Source organism: Agelaius phoeniceus, chromosome 5 (assembly GCF_051311805.1).
Source record: "Agelaius phoeniceus isolate bAgePho1 chromosome 5, bAgePho1.hap1, whole genome shotgun sequence".
Taxonomy (NCBI): Eukaryota; Metazoa; Chordata; class Aves; order Passeriformes; family Icteridae; genus Agelaius; species Agelaius phoeniceus.
In genome coordinates this window covers 16,520,216-16,540,098 of record NC_135269.1, presented here as the reverse complement: position 1 = coordinate 16,540,098, position 19,883 = coordinate 16,520,216, and the positions used below count along the sequence as shown (strand labels likewise).

General features: G+C 38.9%; 1 protein-coding gene across 2 annotated transcripts in view; it reads left to right on the top strand.

Moving 5' to 3' along the window:
* The window catches only part of SCUBE1 (signal peptide, CUB domain and EGF like domain containing 1), a 194,158-nt gene that overhangs the window by 131,044 nt on the left and 43,231 nt on the right, over positions 1-19,883 (top strand). For both annotated transcript variants that reach the window (XM_077178403.1, XM_054631631.2), the window contains one exon: positions 14,819-14,941. In XM_077178403.1, coding sequence (XP_077034518.1) covers positions 14,819-14,941 — 123 coding nt within the window. The remainder of the gene's footprint in view (positions 1-14,818; positions 14,942-19,883) is intronic.

Genomic DNA, 19,883 nt, shown 5'->3' with positions numbered 1-19,883 from the left:
TCAGCACTCTGGCATATTTAACCAGAGCGGTGTTACGCTGGGGTTATGTGCCTGCATGGCAAACATTTCCCTTCCTGCTGTCTCATTGTCATGGTGACCCAGCAATGGGATGGGCTCTCCTCTTCCTCAAAACAGGCCCCCATCCTTCAGCATTCCGATGTAGCAAAGAAATGTGGCACTGACGCGCTTAAATACTTGACTGTGCTGCAGTGGGAGTATCAGAAATGCCTGACTCGTAAATGATCTGTCCAGTAACTCAGCTCTGAAACCTCCTTTATCATTAAGCAATCTAGAAAAAAAAAAAAAAAGGAAAAAAGAAAAAAAAAAAGCAGGAGTGTAGAGACTAATGAAAAATCTCAAAGAACTGCATCAAAGTTTATTTGAAATAAAAGGGAAATTTTGGATTGGCTGTGCTAGCTTGATATAGTAATTACATTTTTTTAAAATCTTGCTTAATTGCAGCCTATTACAGCAGGAAAATGTGTTTTAAATCAGTTTTGAGTACACAAAAAAATGAAACCCTGAAGGTGAATTAAATTTTGAAAATGGAATTGTTTCCGTGAGAAAAGGGTTTTTTTTTAAAAATGAGTTCCAATGAAATAAAGTATGTCATGTTTTGTTGAATATGAACTGAAAAGTTTCATTAAATTAAGTGGTTTAAATTAATGCTTGAGATAGGTTTGGTATAAGATTATGACTTAGATGCTGAAGGTTTTTCTCTCTTTTCATTCAGAACACACTAACACTAAGTGAAAAGCTCACTGTGAAGCCAATTTGGCTTCATTTCCTGGCTACAGAGTATCTGTGAACAGTTATGATTTCCTCCATACTTCCATTAATCGAAATTACATAAAGTTTGTTTCAGCTTTTTTTTTCTCTAAATTGGATTAAATTGACTAGAGCACTTAGAATTGCATCTTGTCAGTCCTAATCAGTTCATATGAAACTGAAAATGTTTCCTCTTTTTTTTAAAAAAAGTACACCACACAGAAGACAGGTTATTTTTACTGTTTATTAGTAGTAAGATATAGGTGTTAATCTCATGCATCCACTATTAGCTCGCCTGAATTATGATAATACCTTTATTTCACTGTGATTGATAAGGCAAATTTCAGAGTACCTTTGATAAATTCAGGTTTTGTTTGATTCATATCCCTGATCAATTTGATGGTTTTTTTACATGTTAGTAAAAATTAGACAGTAAAATATACCCCAGTGCAAGAAAACCTCTAAAATGTGTGCATCAGTCAAGTTTACACTAAGGCAGATGAAACTTTCTTGGCTTATATGACCACACTTCTCACAACAATAGAGGTCTCAATGCCTTTAGAGTCAAGACTGTAAGTTTGGAAGAGCCTTCTGAACTAAATGGGTCTGACCTAAGAGAAAAATACAAGACAGACCCAAATGATTTCATGTGAATGAACTTTTATTTCCCCTTAGTTGTAAAGTGATCTCATTAAAAGTAGTCACCCAAATTCAAAGCTTTCCTTGGTTGAATTCGTTCACATACATCACCGTTTTAAATGGAAAGGAATTTAAATTATCTCCTGAAGAGTTTAAACTTTAACATTTAGAGGCAAATCTGTTCATAGCTGTCTGACTACTCCTGCTTTGAATCCACAGCTTCTTTCCATGCACCCCCCATGAGCAGCGTGTGCAATATCTGTGCTGCAATATGTGATGCTTCACATAGTGCAAGGAGTGTCAGTGTTCTTAGAGCAGGTCCTGGGGCTTACAAAGAGAGCTTTTCCCAGCTCACCTTTCTCCAGCAACATTAATTACTTTTTGAACACATGTGAAGAGGTTAGTTCAGCTCCATCGACACAAACCACATAGGGTTTTTGAGGAACATAAGCATTATGAGCCATTATCCATAACAAGACATTACTATTTTCCAATGTTTTCTCAAAAAGAAAAAAAAAAGGAAAAACATACATACATGCAAATATTGGGAAAGAATGGAAAGAATGAACTCAAATGAAAGAAGTAGCTGACAGTCATCACCTCCTCCTCTGCAGTCAGAGTGCTGTGATACCAGCAAATGTCAGCATAAATGTCAGCTTCAGAATTACAAGCAGCAGTGGGTTTTTGAAGAGGACGTCTGGCAAAGCCAGAAAGGGCAGAGACCTGCTTGTCTTATTCCCTTTTCTTCTGATTACATTTTCCTTGATCATTGCACCATGGCCATCTCTTATCTTTGAGATAATTTAAGTAGTTAATAGAGTGATTGTACTTTATACATTTGACTCTGGTTCATAATGTCAGTGCTTCGTGTCACAGCAATGTGGTGTACAGAACATTCAATTTTGTAACATTCTGCTGATATAGTGCCTTGGATTCATAGTTTGGCTTGGAAAGGAGCATATAGGAGATGGTCCCTTAGCCTTACCTTAGTCAAAGGTGCAGTGACAAGGAATGAGAGAGGACAGCTTTTCCTTTAAGCTGATGAGTGGCATCTGTCTGCTTGCTGCACATAAATGAAGGTATCTGGGCTGGATCACTCTGGGATATCCCAGAGCTGTAGTGTGCATGTTTTTTGGAGTCTGTCAAAAGTACCTAGGGGAAAGACAGGACTACTCTCAGCATACTTTAACTTACTCTGCTGGAAAAAAAAAAAAAGCCAAACTCTGCAAGTGGAACAAGATTGAGATAAACTTAGTACTTACACTCTCTATGAAGAAGCTGACCTGAGCACATAAACCACTTTACCCATGACCCTTGGGAGGGGCAAGTAGTACAAATGTTTTAGGGTAGTAAGTCAGATACACTTCTGACTTTTTAGGGGAAAATTTCTCAGACATTTCAGAAAACTGAATGCTCATGGGATTCCAAGTCAAGAACCTCAGTAGGAAAGGCACTGAAATTTGCTGTTTCATTTTTTAAAACAGACGTTGTCGTCCTCAAGCCTTTGTGTGGACTCACTTTGTGTGACTCTTCATTTGATCCCCAAGTCCACTGTTGCCCCCACTGTGGATACCCAACTAGAATCCCCATCCTCTCTCCTATGCATCAGCCCCCAGAGGCATCAAATTTGATTTTGCACCTCACACCTTTTTCTTCTCTCAGGAATCCCACACAGTGAAGGGTGTTCTAGAATATAGTCAGAAGAATAGGTGACCCCAAGGGAAAATAAGCACAGCCTTTGGTAATTCCTGATGGGATTAGAGGTCTTACATCATATGGTTCCTACTTGTACAAGCTTAAAGAGGTGTGCATTGGGAAATAACATGGGACAGCTGGCACCCTCTGAACTCATCTCTTATTGCAATAACATGCTCCTAAGGACATGGAAAGAGTTTAATCCCAACCTGTGGAGTACCCACTTTACTTGTCGTGACAATATCTCTGAACTGGGTTAGCCTTTCCACTTCCTCTCAGAGGAACACAGTGCCTCTTCTTGAGTTCAATAATAGAAACAAAATATAAGAAAAAATGTTAATATAGTGGTGCTAAGAGGCCTTTGTTGTCCATTCAGATGTGGAAGTCAGTGCAAGACAAATTCTCAGTCCCTGTCTGGTTTTCTTCAGTGTTCCTCCCTCTGAAAAAAATCCTTCTCCAGGGGAATCAGAGTGCCTTGATATTTTCAGTGGCAGGCCAAAGCCAACTGAATTTATCAAATGATTTTGTCAAAGCCAGTCCACAAACTGTCTGAAGTCAGAGGGTAGAGGTTTAGAAGTTAGCTATTAAAGTATGTGTTGTCTTTTAGCAACCTTTATGTGTTGACTGAAATGGTTCATTCTGAGCCATTCCTCCCCCCCAGATGGCTTTCTCCCTACTTCTCATCAATTTCAGCCAAGAATATATTTCCCAATAATCAAATCAAGATCTAGTTTTCATAATTCATTATAAGCAACTCTACTTCTATCAGATTTCATACACAACTCTGCTTTCAAGTAACAGCAGTTTACACTCCCAGAGTTTGCCACTAGAAATAAGTGTGTGTTCAAAAATAAGCCCCATTTGAGTTTGCTTCTCTGTACCTGCAAGCAAAGAGCTATCAGAAAATAGAGCAGGTGTGATCACAAGCCACTACAGCCACATGTCAGAACAAAAAATACCTTTTCCCTCTCCATGCTGATCATAAGGCAAATACAAATCTTGTGGCTGAGGTCTGTCTTTTAGCCTAAAAACAAGGAAAAAAATAAATACAAAAACCTCTTATGACTTTGCATGAACAGAGGGCCACCATTGCCTTGCACGAGAAGCTGGTCCCTAAATTAATTCATGAACATGAGACTGAGATCACGAATGATAGTAGTGAAAATGTGGGTTCTGCAGTAGTTAGATTAGTGCTTTTAGGAGGAACAAAAATATTAATTTAAAATAATACTTTTCTATTTAGGTGTGATGCACAGATTAAATGTGCAATTAAATGTTCCATTAAAATAGCTTAACTTCCTTAAAATCCTTCTGACAAACCAGTTTTGACCATTACCCAGTATTCTGCACAGTTACAGGGTTTTGAGACCACATGCCATTTTCAGGAAGCAAGCAGGAAGCACTCTTGGTAAAGGCAGATTGGTGTGAATCCCAAACCGCTCAACTGCAGAAACCAGCAGATTTCTTTTTTTTTTTTTAATGCTGTTGCAGCTAGATCACCCTGTCTCTTCCCATTCCCAGGACTCCTCTTTAAGTAGCAATAACATTTGATTAAAAAAATAGAGGCATTTGTGACAAACATGTAACCAAAGGCAGCCAGTGGGTGATTTCATTCTGTGAAACAATAGATGTGTCTGCCCAGCCAAAATAAAGGTAACAAAAACAGCATTAAATGAGAGGAAAATTAGGAATTTTATAATGAAAACAGTGGTCCTGTTCCGGGCTTGAGTACTGGCAAGATTTTCAGAACAAACACTTTGGGGAAGCCCTGAGATGGTTCCTATAATTGGACCCACTGAATGCTTCTACAGGGAAGTTTTTGGCACATGAATCAACCACATGCATGCTGCAGAGATAATAGGTAGGCTTGGAGTTGATGAGAGAAGAAAACACAAAGGGAACTTATTTGCTAGGAATGACAAATAAAAAGCCAAAAGGGAATATTAAAATACAGAGGCAGTTTTGAGGTTATTTTTTGTTTGATATGACTCTAAGTGAGATGTGAGACCATCTGTGTCCAAAATAAACCATCATAAACATCAGGACTGAGAGGGGGGGGAAACTGAGTAACCAATGGGAGAACAATAATCGAGTTCAGCTTATCAGTGGAGATGCTTGTTTTAGAAGAGGTGGATAAGACTCACGAACTGGATGAGAGCAGGAGTTCCGCAGTAGCTGCAAAAGCATTTTCAAAATAACTACCTAAATGTGGATTAAAGAAGCAAACATTAAGGCCTTTTTCCTGAGGCTGCAGTCATTTTAAGCTATTCCATCTATGTTGTCCAGGTCTCAAGACAAAGAACATGCAGGATCAATCCAGTGTGAGGAAAACAGAGCAGCATCCAGCAGGCAGCTGTAGCAGCTCATTAGAAGCTCTGTGTCATGTCCAGAGAGAGAACCGCAACCATCTGGGCCAGCCCTGCTGCCCTGGAAACAGCTGTTTCTAGACTTGCTAAGACTGGGAAGTGACTCAAAACTAGGTTTCTATTTTTTCCCCCCCACTTTTTTAGAGTAGACAGGGAGTTGACTGTTCTTGGTGTGTGATAAGAGAGGTGGTAGAGTATTGGACTGAGGAGAAGGCTCAGAAGAGCTCATGGTAAAACCATAAATTGTGGAAGAGATGTTGGAGAGGGGGAAAAGCTGATGGTTGCCAGCAGAAAATGAGTGAATGAGTAGGATTTGAGTGAAAATAAGATGGAAAACCCTTGGTGGTAGGTAGTGACAGTGGTCAGAAGCCTAGTAGGGCAATCAGAAAAATGAGCAATTGGACACGCGCTGAGGAATATATATGTGACTGATTTAGAGACATAATTGATTCAGACTTTCCAAGAGACAGTTGAAGTTTCGAGCTCAGTGATGAAAAATCAAATTATAAACCCATTATTTAAAAAAAAAAAGAAATGCAAATTTTAGATATCAACACAGTCGAAATTTGTCAGAAAGAAGAAAATTGAATGAAAAAAAAAAGAGAGAGAATGGAGAGCAGAATCCTTCTAACGGCTGCTGCAAATTTATCTAATTCAGAATATGTGTGAAACTTTCACTGCCCCTTCCCTATTTTTAAGGGAATTGCCTTTTAGGTTTTCAGCTGGGCCTTGGGTTTGGGAATTTTTTTGGTTTAAAGAGATACAATTCATTTGTCTGCTGTAGACTTGTTCATGACAGACAAATATAATATAACAAATTATCTTCCATTTAAAAATCGCAGACTTGGGTCAGCTGCCATGTAAATCATTCTGTTTCATTCCCTCCCAAGAGTTCCATCTATCCCCACAAAATAAATTCATGTGTACTAAGTTAGGGTTTTTTTCATGACTAGGCAATATCCCTGCTCCCTAGAAACTTGCAGTTGTTATTTGTCTTCGTGAACCTCCCCTTTGAAAATGCCAAATCCTTTAAATTAATGCTTCAGAGGGTCATATTTTGCATTTCAGTTGTTGAAAAGACCTTGCATTTATTCAGCAATATAAAGCCCCCTGAGGATCAACAACCACAGTATATTATGGGAAAGTGTGCTGTGCTTTCTGTTACTTGGGAGCTGACTGCTCACATGATCATAATTTCCAACTTTCAAAACTTAAAACACTTTTTTCATTATTTTATCATTGTCTTTTTCATTATAAAATATGGTTTTTCTTTCTTTAATATGACTAGATCCTGCTCTCAGTGATGCCTCTGTCTTCCCTGGTACAGAGCAGATCCCTGGCTGCTTGAAGTAGTGTCTTCAAAAACTTTTGGAGGGTTAATTTTTTGGTCAGCATCCAAATTTCTTTGATTCATTAAGAGCTATTTAAATTATCATGGACTAATTGTATTCAAGTGCCCCTTTCAGAAGGAGTAACTTTATCCCAGAAAAGCTATCACAGTTTCACTGGGATTTTAGAGAGAACATCAGTACCTTTAACTGCCCTTAATACCAATTTTATTTAATTAAACAAACACTTTTCTAGAAGCAAACTGGGATTCTTGGAAATAAGCACAGAGCTTTCCTGAGCAGTTAATAATTCCAAGGGGGTAAATGAAAACAACCATGGGTAAATGTAAATTGAGTTCATACACTAAACTTAGGGATTCTTATATCTTGGTCCAATAGTGCAGTTATTTCACTTGCCCCTTTGCTCTTCATTCAGAGTATATTGAAAAATTAAATACAGTAAAAGCCAGGCCTTGTTTTTTGGTGACACCTAGCACAGAGAAAATGGCCAGGGATGTCAGCCCCATAGTTCTGTCTGATTTACTCCTTAAGAAACACTGAGTTAACTCTTTTATTCTTCTTATTAACCTGCAGCAACCCATTTTGTTCTGCCTCTGCTCCTGCTGCATAAACATTACAGATAGAGTTATTCTGGTGGTGTGGCTGTGTGAATAATTACATTGCTCATGGAATTACTCTGGTGGTAGTGGCTGTGTGAATAATTGAGGTGGGTAAGCAGTCAGCCCAAAGTATTTGCACAGTTCTCTCCCACTGTTTTACCCTCAGCCTCCAGATCCGCCTGTACTCACCCACGTGGCCACAGGTACAGCCAAGTTCCCCAGAATCTGATTTCCTGTACTTTCCACATGCTCTGTAAAAAACAGAGACACATTCTTTGGTGTCCCCAATTACACATGGGAGATTGAACAGCACACTTATTTCTCCCTCTCCAATGTTTTATAAAAAGTAGTTTGATGGATGAAAGCATTTTGATTGATAAAATGTTACAGGAGGAGGAAAAGTAGTTTTATTTCCTGGGATTCCTGTGAGCTTTATCTTTGCTTCTGGCAGGGGGGCACTGGGGAGGAGGGGTAGTTTTAACATTTAGCTCAGCCTAGACACTGAAAAGACTATCAGTCTGTATCTTTATGTCTCCAGTTCCCTTCACATTCTGGTGTCACAGCCTCAGCTTGCACTGTTTGGGTTCATAGCATTGCACTAACATGTTTTTAGGGTTAGAAAAGAATTCAGTGTTCAGCAAAAATTTTAAATGAAAAATCCTTTCTTTTCACATTAGATTTAGTAAATCCCTTCCCCTTTACAAATGAGAAATCTGCGCCTAACCTATTATGACAGCATTTTTGAGTTTTTCACCTGTGAAGGTTTTTGTGTTTTATAAATCTAATTAACTGTAATAAGAAAATAATAGGACATAATGTTTGTTTTACAAGGTGATTGATCTCTTGGCAGCCTGGCAGACTCTTTTATTGATTGGTTGGTGGATAATGTCAGAGTGGATATGTCCTGGAGGAGAATAGCTGACACCTAAATCCATATGTGACAGATTACCATCTGTGTTGGAAGACAGGTTTCTTCGTGAAATTGCGAAGATAACAGGTGAAAATTGAGAAAGTGACATGAGGGAAATGTGTTGAAACCTGCCTCAACCTTTCCATGCTCTAAGAGCATTTACACAAAGCTCTCTGTTTTGTGGGCAGCCTGTTTTCAGGATGAGGAAGATTAAATTTTAATTACATTCATTCCTGTCTGCCCAGTCTAGATTTAATCCTGTTAATTAGGAAAATGCCTTGTCCCACAACCCAGCTATAAAGCTAATTAAACAGAGAATCTTCATTTGCTACTTAGTGGAACTTCAGTTCAGTAATGACTATCATACTTTACAGTTAATTAGCACTGTGGGAGGGAAAATGAGGATGTTGTTGAAGCACAGAACTCAAATTAGAGGTGCTATAATATATGCTTTATTTCATTTTGTAGCTATCTGATGCAGGCAAGTTGCACACTATCCTACCTGCCTCAGTTTCACATTTGTTAAAGAAGAATGTATTAATTAAATGTATCTCTCCTGAAGAAGTGTGGTGTAGGTTTAATGTAATGAAGAAAATAAGCTGTCCTTTGTAATCCTCAAGTGGAAGGTACTGCATAAATAGAATTATTCCTCCCTGAAACATGCAAGAGACAATGAACTGTGCAGTTTCAGGTGGAGTGTTGGAACAGAAATTGTACCTCCTAAAGTAAACGTGGCCCTAACAGTCCTGCAGAGATTCACAAAATCTTCCAGTGCAAAGCACTACCAGCAAGGAACCTGCTGCTGGATCAAACCATTCTGAAGCCCAGACCAGAAATTTAAAACAACTGTAATTTGACTTAAAAATTTTGACAGCAAATGACTTGGATTCCTAACACTTTGTTCCATAATAGTGCATTTGAAAGTATTGGTCCTGAAAATGCCAAGTGATAATTACCAATCCTCAATTTTGCAAGTGAAATACAGCAGGAAAGTGTTACACCTTGCCCAAATGTTGGATAAATCCATTGTAAAACTGGAACTAGGACTTCCAACTCCTTGAAAACTAACCCCACAACAGCTGGCTTGATGCTTCTGGATGGAACAGCAGAGCCTGTGTTCTACTTTGATTTAGATTTTCTCATAGTGGCGCTGATCCAATGAATCTACTGATCTGGGGATATGAAGTTATCTTTCTACCTTAATGAGATATCCCTGGCATGCGTTACTTAAGATGCTACGCAATATTACATTTAGAGTATTGCAAGTGGAGCCTGGTAGCTTCTGCTTATGTTAATCCTGAGGAGTTTACAAGTTTTATTGAGAAGTGGCAGGGCAAATATCAAAATAATTTCAGTCTGAGCATTGGTGGCTTTGTAGTATTTGTAACATAGAACAGCATGCAGTGCTAGGTGTTTTGTGCAAGCCTGTGCTGATTGGCACCCCAGGGTAACCAGCTGAGTTGTACACTGAAATTGGATTCAAGTGTGGATGAGTTAGTTATTTTTTCTGTTTCTCTATTTCCCTACCTCCAGCATGGGGTTAAAAAGTTTTGTAGCTGCTTTATTCTTTGTGGTCTGTGTGCAGCAGGGAACTAGTATCTGTGTCAACAAGGCATCACTAATTCCAATTTCTAGGGGACAGTGGTGATTTGTAAAACCATGAGGAACAGCAAGGGAAGAAAAGCAAGGGAAAATTAGGAAATCAGAGAACAAAAAGAACTAGCAAACCAGCCTACCTTGCAGAAAATGTATTTATATTGATGTCCACTGTATACCGGTAATGGCATTACTAATTCCAGCATGCTGGCTTTCACTATTAAAAACAAGAAGCTGATGAAGTTTCAGTAATTATTTTAGGTTGATCTGGGAGTATATTCTTTTCCTGGAGCTAGGTAGCATTTCAAATCTGTAAAGGATTAGACAGGCACAATCAGTTCAAATATTTGTCCAGCCATTGAAAGGAGGATCCTCACTTCCGCCTGTGATGAGGCGCTGGAAACCTCCATCTCCATCATTGTTCAGCAGCTAAGTGAAGATTGCATGTTGATTACCCTTTCAGTTGCCTTTAAGCAGCTTATGTGAAATGTTAAGTTCTAAGTTACCTAAAATCCCTGCTTTTTAATTTGTTCCCTGGCCTGTATGCAGCAAGGCAAATCTCTGTGGGTTTATATGTGCACACACAAGTGCATACATGCACCCTGATCAGAACCAACTCCTTCCAAACATGAAGTGCACTGAGCAGAGCTTAAAAAAGGTGCAAGTGGAACAGGAGCAGGCATTCCCATTAATCTTCACAAGATCATGAAAAGAAAAATAACAGTCTGCTTGCTTAGCCGAGTCAAATTGTAGCATTGTAGCTATGCAACTTAGCACAAAGCATCTGAGTTTCTATATTTTTATTTAAAGGTGATTCCACTGCCTCCCTCACATTTTGAGATCCTCAGAAAAAATAGGAGAATCTATTATTATAGATTAATATACTTACAACAATAACTATATTATGGGTTTTGTGTTTGTTTTTTTTTTTTACAAACCCAGGATTCATTCCTGGGTTCATATGGACACACAGCTTTTGTGATGGTGTTGCTGAGCTCCATCTCCAGATGCAGATATTTGCATCTGGAGTTTTTTCCTTCAAATATTGCAACTTTAAAGAAGGTGTTAGCTTCCTTGTTGCAAATCTTATCTTTGCTTTTGTTTGTATTTAATTGCTTGGATGAACCATTTTCAGAGCTAACAGGAGGCTTGAGTGATGAGTTGCATGTTATACCATACCTTCACCTTCACCTGATAGTTTTGACCATAATTTTCAATATTTCTCTGGTTTCTCACTGGCCTGTATTTTCATATCTGCATGTGTCCCATTTTGGTATTTTGTAGCAGATCATGAGGTTGGATGAGCAAGGTATTATTTACCAATATTGACGCACTGCACTGGGATAAATCCCTTGGGGTTTATTCCCAACGCACCTCCCGGTCTGAAATGACTCTCACAGTATCATCAGGGCATCTTATGTACAACCCCACAGAGGAAATACAGTTCTTTACATCCTCCTGCATTTCTGAGGATAAAGGGGAGCAGAGCCTGTGGGAAGTTAGAGCTATTTTTCTGCAACCTGCATCTCAAGGAGCCACTTGAGAACTGTTTGAAGACAGCAGGTTTATGGCTGCTCCACAGACAGTTCCAATAATATTAGGGAAATATTTTACTAAATACTGTCAAAGCTGGTAGAGACACCACAATGGGTTTCCACTGTGTATTTTTGCCCAACATGAGAGGCAGACACACTTACCCTCTGTGAAGTTCAAAGAGGCACTTGACAAAGTTGGGTACCAATGAGTTTAAATATAAATGTGGCCTTACCTTCTCATGCAGTGGAATAATTTATTTTCACATGGCTCATAAAACATATTATTTATGACCAAGGAAAGAAAAATAGTGGGGATACAGAATTCTTGCAATTTCTCTGAACCAGCTAGACATGATACATACAGTTGGATACTGCTCTCTTCCAATGAAATGCAGCAATGTGCTGCTCTCCACAGAGTGAAATAATTTTTACATGCCTTGTCAGTCTCGCTATGACCATGGAAAGAAATACAGTGAAAGCAGAGACATTGGCACTGTTTATGTTATTTAGAATGTTTTTGCAGCTAACAGTTTTGACCTCTATTCTGTTTTGATGGTCCCTGTTTCAAAAGGTCATGTCATGTTTTCCAGTTAGAAGAAATGAATACATACTTTCTTTTCCTGTGGACTCTCACAGGTTTTACTCAGATCCTGGTTTAGAATTATTCCAAAGAATTGCTGGTGTAAAGCTAATATGCTTCATTGTTAATGGAATTACAGTTATTAACAGCCTAAAATCTACACTCTGATGCCAGCAGGGTTTCATTTTTGTCCCTTATGGTCATGAGAGACACAGAAAAGAGACTGGAATTTGGAATTTAACATGTGAAATCCAGGGGCCATCATTTAAAAACATCAATCGTTACTCCAGAATGGTGTTTGACAGGCTGCAAGTAATTTCTACTTCAAGCAGTCTCAGGCAGCAGAGTAGTCCAAAGGTCATGTTGTTTTTATCACGAGTAAAAGATACTTTCTTCATGATGGATGACTCTTCTGTGTGTTTATGATGGATAACGTATTAGTAATTTTAATTCACATTTCCATTTGTCCCACAGTTTTGTCAGGGCATGCTAAACTGTAGTTAGGTACACCTGTGCTCTGCTAAAGGATGGGACTTTTTGTGGTAATCCATCCTAACACCCACACCACAGTCCCAATTGCACATTAGGGAGCTGGGAGGAATCACTTCTACAAAAGGAAATGCCAGGTTGCAGGAATTGGCCCAAAAATTCTTGCCTTTTCACTGCCAGTCTTGACCTGTGCAGATGATCACAGCCAAACCAAAAGGGTTCCTGCCTCCAGTCTCCTTGTGTTACAAAAGGTGACCCTCAGTGTGTTTTTCACCAGATCTATCAGGTTGGGAGCCCAAGGTTATCTGTTGTTGGCCAGCCAAATGCCAGAGCTGGAGCACCACAGACAACAAACAGACTCCTGATTTTGGGGCACTTTGAGAACTTTGTTACCCAAGACAAAGATTTGAGCTGCTTTTTGCAAAAAGCACTCAGGGTGTTCCACAGCTGCTGCCTGCAATTTACCCTCATTCTTTAATTGAATGCAAAAGCCACTCCTCTGCAGAACCAGACACAAAATAATAAGCAGCAGCATTACTTCAGAGGGTCTGAGAACAAATTTCCCATCTCCTTGCCTTAAGTGGAACTCATAAGAAAACCTTTATAACAATATACATTGTTCTTGCTTATTTGAGCCCTGGACATATTTCTGTCAATGTGTGTGCAGCAAAGTGCTCTTTAGAAATGATGGCTGAATTTCCCTGTCAGTGGTTCAGATTTTTAGATTTACCACCTCACTCCTCTTGCTGCTGTTTATATTTTACATGCAGAAATATGGTAAGCACCATGCCTCGTTCCCATGTGGGAATCATATGTTTCCAAAAATTAATTAATTACTTTCACTAAGAATTCTGCTGAATTCAAATAATTTTTAAAGCATGCCCTTCATTCACCATCATCTTGCTGGTTTTGATAAATTCCCATCTTCATATGTTAGACCTTTTGGCATCTAGATTTGCATTTTGCAAGATTTACGCTTTAAATGGCCAGCTGTTACCTCAAAGTTTCAAAGATCTTATAGCAAGAAGCTTTCCAAAAAGAAACATTGCTCTCCATTTAGTTCCCTGAAAGATCTTGTTTTCAATTCCAGAAGTGGGAAGCCAAGGCTCAATGTCATATTACTTCTTCACTGTATGCATTCATTAAAAGAGCTATTTTTTGGCACTGTTCTTCTCCTGAAAAATAATAAAAGTACTTTTATTTCCCCCTTTTTCAAATAAATGTAAATCCATGGTTTTATAATTGGGGGAGAATGGAAAGATACCCTGTATTTCAAATGATGTTTTGTGGCCTGTTATATACTTACTTCACAACCTTTTATGGATTGGAAAAGGGATTGGTCATTCCAGATATTCATAACATTTGGGAGAACTTAAAAGGAGTGGGAAGTAGAATAATCAGTATGAAATTCAGAACAGAGGTCTTATCAAGTTCATCTGTCCACTTCATAATCAGTATTTGAAGTAAGAGCCATTGAGCTGTCCTTCATACTGTGTGTGTGTGTATATATAAATACATATATATATATATACACACAAATAAATAAATAAATAAATAAATAAATATATATATATATATATATATATAAAAATATATAAATATATATATAATATGGCTTTCAGATTAAGGCAATAGGTGCTCTGTCTTCAGAATAACTGAAGAAGCAACATTTCACATGCACTCAGAGTTAGTTCCTTTTCTGCTACACCAAGTGAGAAAAGTCTGATACATGAAAATGGGTGACACTCTGTGTCACTGTGTCACTGAATAATGAGCGAAATAACATATAATGCTCATTCTGAGAAAATGTATCCTTGCATTTGTTTGTGTAAGGATGATGGAAATATTTCTTCAGAATTCAAGTATCTTTTACTTCACGTTTGTTATTTCTTCAATTTTTTGTGTGTTCTTATGCTTTGTTAGTTCCTATACAAGGTAAAACTATTCACATCCTTCCCAGGTTGAAGTCTGCAGTCAGGCAGAGCACTCCATCTACAGAGAAGCTCCCATGAATGTTTCTTAACACCAAAGTACCTCAGCTTGGGTCATCTGTTGGTTCCAGTTCTGAGAGAAACACCTTTATCTCCTGAACAGATCAGGCCATAGCTCTCCTTGAAAGCCTTGTGAAATAGGTCTGGGAAGGGACACATCTGACCAGCCTGGTTCCTGACAGGGACAGCAGCCTCCTTGGGGATCTGAGTATTCCTGTATTCCTGCCCTGAGCGACTGAATTGCTGTCACAAATTAAATTTTTGCTATCATGAACTAAATCTTTGCTGTTCATTCTTGCAGATATTGATGAGTGTTTGGTAAACAATGGTGGCTGTGACCATTTCTGCCGAAACACGGTTGGCAGCTTTGAGTGCAGCTGCCAGAAAGGCTATAAACTGCTCACAGATGAAAGGACCTGCCAAGGTAATAGCTCATTAACCTTACTCCTCACATAATGAGAATGTTATTTCCAGTGGATTTTTTTGTTGTTGTTGTTTTTATACTTAAGTCATTTGTACTGCAGATTTTAATTGTACTGCCATAGGAATTAAGGTTAGAAAACACCTGTGAGATATCTGTTTTCTGAGGTGGGATCAGAAGAAATGTCGTTTCAATGTTTTTAGTAGTAGGAATGCCAGTGTCCTGTTGAAGTGTAAAAATCCAAGTGGGTAGTGGAATAGCCTCAGGCAGAGAGTCTTATGTTCAAATCCTCTCATTTGCTATGCTCTGAATGGGACAGAGGCTTATCTTATTTAGACCAGAATCATTCAGGGTAACCGACTGTAATACAGCATTTGCAAGATTTGAACTAAAAAAACTGGATTGGATTTGTGAGCTCACCTTTGCCTGAGAGAAACTATTTATGAAGAGGTAATGGTGGCATTTTGTGGGAATTCAAATGAAGCATGTTTTATATCATTTGCTGTGCATGTCATGATTTGTTACCTAAGTCATCTGATGTTATGTATTCTGTGACTAATTAGATGCATAACCATTTCCAAGTACTAACCATGTCCCACTTTGGAGAAATGACATTTAAACTCTGTAGCTTTACTTTTCAAAAAACTCATAGGAAAGGCTAGAAAGATGAGCATGCATCAATAGAGAAAGAAAGGGAAGGATGATGTATTCAATTAAATTTTTGTGCAGGAAATGCCATTTTATTAATACGTGATTATTTGCATGGGTTTTGAATAAGTAAAAGTTATGAAGTCCAAAACAGCATTAGTATTTTAGATCTTTTTGTTTATCCACAAAGGAGAAACCACGATCTGAATATATATGTGCCATTCAGAATTTTTCCATTGCTTCTCATTGGTACTTCTATCCATCATTTGAGAAGCCACCTCCACCCTGACTGTGTGATTAGGCACAAAGGAGTTAGTGAAAGGTTGGTTTTAGGCTGGACAGGATGGGAAGAGCTCAGAGCTCAAATCTCAGATTAGCACAGCTCATGCCACATGATTCAGCAGAAATAACACTGTAGGATTTTGTCTGACATGGGGAAGTTGCCAGGTTTTGATTTACCTGCTAAAAACAGGGACAGAATATTAAAAAAAAAACATTCCTTTCATGATGTATTTAGAGATGGTTGGAAAGACCTTGTTCATGAGTTTCATGTGTGATGACGTGCTTTCACTGTGGTATCAGTCAGAGGTTTCCCCATTGAACTAATTGTTATGACACCAGGGAAAAACTCAAGAAAAGTTGGGCAAGAGCTGGTGCAGAATTTATTTGTTCATTATGCAGAGGATTAATAGTGTAAAAGCTATTTTATAGGCTATAAAAGCTCCCTGTAAATAATCAGGTTTCTGTGATGATAGTGAGAATCTAGAAGCAGCTCTGTAAATCCTATTCAAGTGAGTTTTGTTTCTTCACATGCCAGAGCTCCGGAATGAGAGAGCCACCAGTAACAATACACACCATGCAAGGACTAAAGCAGGAGCTGATCTTCTCCCCGTCATGTGATCAGACATGGAAGTATAACCATGGTCTGGTTATCCTGCTTTTTCCATTGTCAGTGAGGAAGGGCAGGCAATCCATCTTGCCTCTACATGATACACTGATTGATAAACTGTAGCTGATCTGTTGCTGTAAAAGATAGATAAGTGCAAGTCCAGAGAGTTTTTGGGCTGGACAAGTTCCTCCATCCCAGAAACTCTGGTTCTTCATAACATGAAATCTGGAGGACAAAGTCATTTCCTGTTTAAAGTCTGAGGTATTTGGGCCCCAGCAAACATGGTATGATGCCTGCTTTGTGGAGAGATCACTGTGATAATTTAGTTCCTGTCTGGTGCTGAAGGTGATAATTGGTGACTCATGCAGTCAGTATTAGCCTGCTAATAAAGAGAGAAGGAAAGTGAATGCAGAGCAAGAAATTGCTGATATGTGAATCACCTGCACTTTGCTTCTTCCCCTGTGAAAAGAATATAGTCAGGGAAGTGGTTATAGTTCTTAATGTCAGCTCCATCAGGAAAATGTGGTTTGGGGTGAGTGACTCTTCTGGGATATAAATCATCCACATTTTGGTTTTTTGTAACAGCTGGTCAACAATGACCGTAAAACATTAATGAGAGATTCAGGGAAATTTATTTTGGGCGTATTAGCCTTTCCAAAGAGTGAAACAGTACAGTCTAATTTCTGTTTATAAAGGATGCTGTTGTTCATGTTACATCTGTTGTTTTGATTCATAATAGAGTTTCCATGATTTATGATCTTTCTGTCAACATTGCCCTTCTCCTCTGGTTTTCATATTTTAAATAAAGATTTCTTTCAGTTACTAATCAACATGTTTACAAAACACTGATTTAGGACCTTAGGAGTCTGCCTTGTTTGGGACTGAGTCCTGTTTAGTTCGACTGGCCTCCCCAGTGTTCAGAGCATTCATCTCCAAATGTGTGCATCATTAATATCAGCACAAGGCAATTCCACACATTTCAATATTAAATGTTCCTTTCTATTCCCAGTAAAATTCTGAAGTTGTCCCACCTCACCTAATTTCCTTCATGTCCTTTCATTGTAGACCTCAAAGCTGACTCTGAGAGTACAGGGAAACTGTATCAGTCACAGACCTTGTTCTGGTTGTTTGCAGAGCTCCCACCCCAGTCATACCAAGTGCCTTCCCCACATTCATGCTCTCTGTGAAGATGAAAGTATTTCTCTTTCAGTTTTTAGGCAGGAAGGGTGAAGCCATATATAGCAGCTTGCCTAAGGTCATGCATATAAATGCCTGGACTGCCCAGAGAACAAATCTCCAATTTTGGTAAATCTTCCCCTGCTCATTTGCCCATAACAAGGTATTCTTTTTCTCTTGTGCTTGTGCTCATATCCTGATACAAAAATTCCTTGATTTTTTCAGGAACTCTGAAGCTTGGTGCTCTCTTGGTGCCACCCTGCATGTTGAGTGCCTGTGTAAGCAGCCCTTGCCTTAGGAAAGGGCCTTAAAATGTTCTGAATTTGTCTGTTTACAGCTAAACCATTTTTAGCCCTGGCTGCCACAAAAACCATTGTCAATCACAGATTACTTCTGCTAGGGAGTGGTTCTCACGCCGTGACTCCTTGTTAGACAAGGAGAATGTGGGGGGTTCCCTTCCTTTCCCCTCCCCTGCATTCCAGCCATTAAAAGGAAATTTCTTTGTAACTCAGAAGGTGAAGAATCCATACTGCAGTATGGAATATTGTGCAGATTGATACTGTTTTCCCAGCGTCTTTTTTTTTCGCTCAGACTAAAAAATAGATTTTTTCCCCCCCCTTTGACTGAGAAATCACTGTATGACAATACCAAACCATACCAAACCCATCTATTGTGTATTACTTTAATTGATCCCTTAAGTCTAAGGTATTGTAAATACTTTGGTGCAGGAAGAAACAGTTGGACGTATTTGTAAAAACCTAGCAAAAAGAGGTCTGCATCTCCTTTGAACATGTAGTAAAAATAACATAGCTATATTTATAGCAAGGAGAGTTTGTGTTTGTAACCTTTTTGGTAATAGAAGGACAACAACTCAGATCAGTTCTAGAATGACATCAGCAACAAGCAAGCAGGCAAGACTTGCTGTAATGAAATAATGCTGCAATGAATGTGTGTAAGCTCAGACATAATTACCTTAATCCTCAGCCAGGATGAGTTTTAGAGCCAGTTAACTTAATTGCTTATTCAGTTTCTGTTTGTTGTGCAGTGATCTTGAAAAAAAATCAACAATAAGCAGTCTCTCTACTCTGCTCCAGTTCAAGCTTCATTAAGCACCCAGAAAAATGTGTGAAATTCTATCGTAATTAATTTTCTCTTCCTGCTCTAGGCATTGCTTTTTGCAAAGCAAGACAGGGAAAGACAGCACATGCATTTGTTGCAAATCTCTCCAGGGAGTGGTAGAGATAGAAAGAAAAAAAGGGGAAAAAAAAGTGCTTTTAGTAGGAACATCCAGTAATCAATGTGTAATATTTTGGGCTGCTAAGTCCACACTCGCCCTCTACCCCTCACCACCTCCATTCAAAATAGAGACAAATCCTCCTACACCAAGGAATTCGAACTTTTGTAGGGGGCAAAACCTCAAGGCATTTGCATCATTCTGGTCCCGTTACAGTCTCCAGAGCAGGCTTTAAGTAGGGTTTGGTGATATCACAGACATAGTAAAGTCTGCTCAAGTTGCCTTCTCACCAACCATTTGAATTGGTAGAGCCACTGTATGAAAGGAGATGACTGTCCACCAGGGAACAGTACCTCCAGGGCACATGGAATACCTGTATGGGCCACCTGGCTTTTTTGGGTCCTCTTTACAGCCATGGATGACAGCGTTTTTTATTTGCTTTGAAGTATTGCCTGTTTGACTGTTGGTTATTCTTTACTACCTTCCTAGCAGATTTTAAACAAATGTAATTGACCCTTTTGTAGCCAGACACTGGAACACAGGGTCTCACAGTCTGCTATTGATATTGCTGGTGTCTGTCCAAAGGAGATTGAGGGATGCATGTTTCTACAATAGGAAATCCCAAACAGAATTTGCCCCATTACTTCATGAATAACTGAGTTTTCCCTCTAGTAATTTTCTGTGGGCACTTTTTGCTATATTTAGATAGCTAAAAAGCTCTCCAGTGGAGGTCCAAGTTCAGCAGATTTGAGGTGGTTTTCCCTCTCACTACAAGGGAGTTTTCCCTCTCATGAGCATTAAAACCATCATATTTGATATTTGTACTTGTCTTTCATTGAAAACAAATGTGCTTCTTATGCCCCACTGTTCTGCCCTTCCTTTCTCCTCAGTCTCACTTAGACAAGTGTTCCTCAAGGCTTGATGCTCATGGAGTAGAGCAACTGGAGTAATGGCCTAGAGCAGTGAGGAGATATTGAAGCAATTTCCTTAGTAACTCT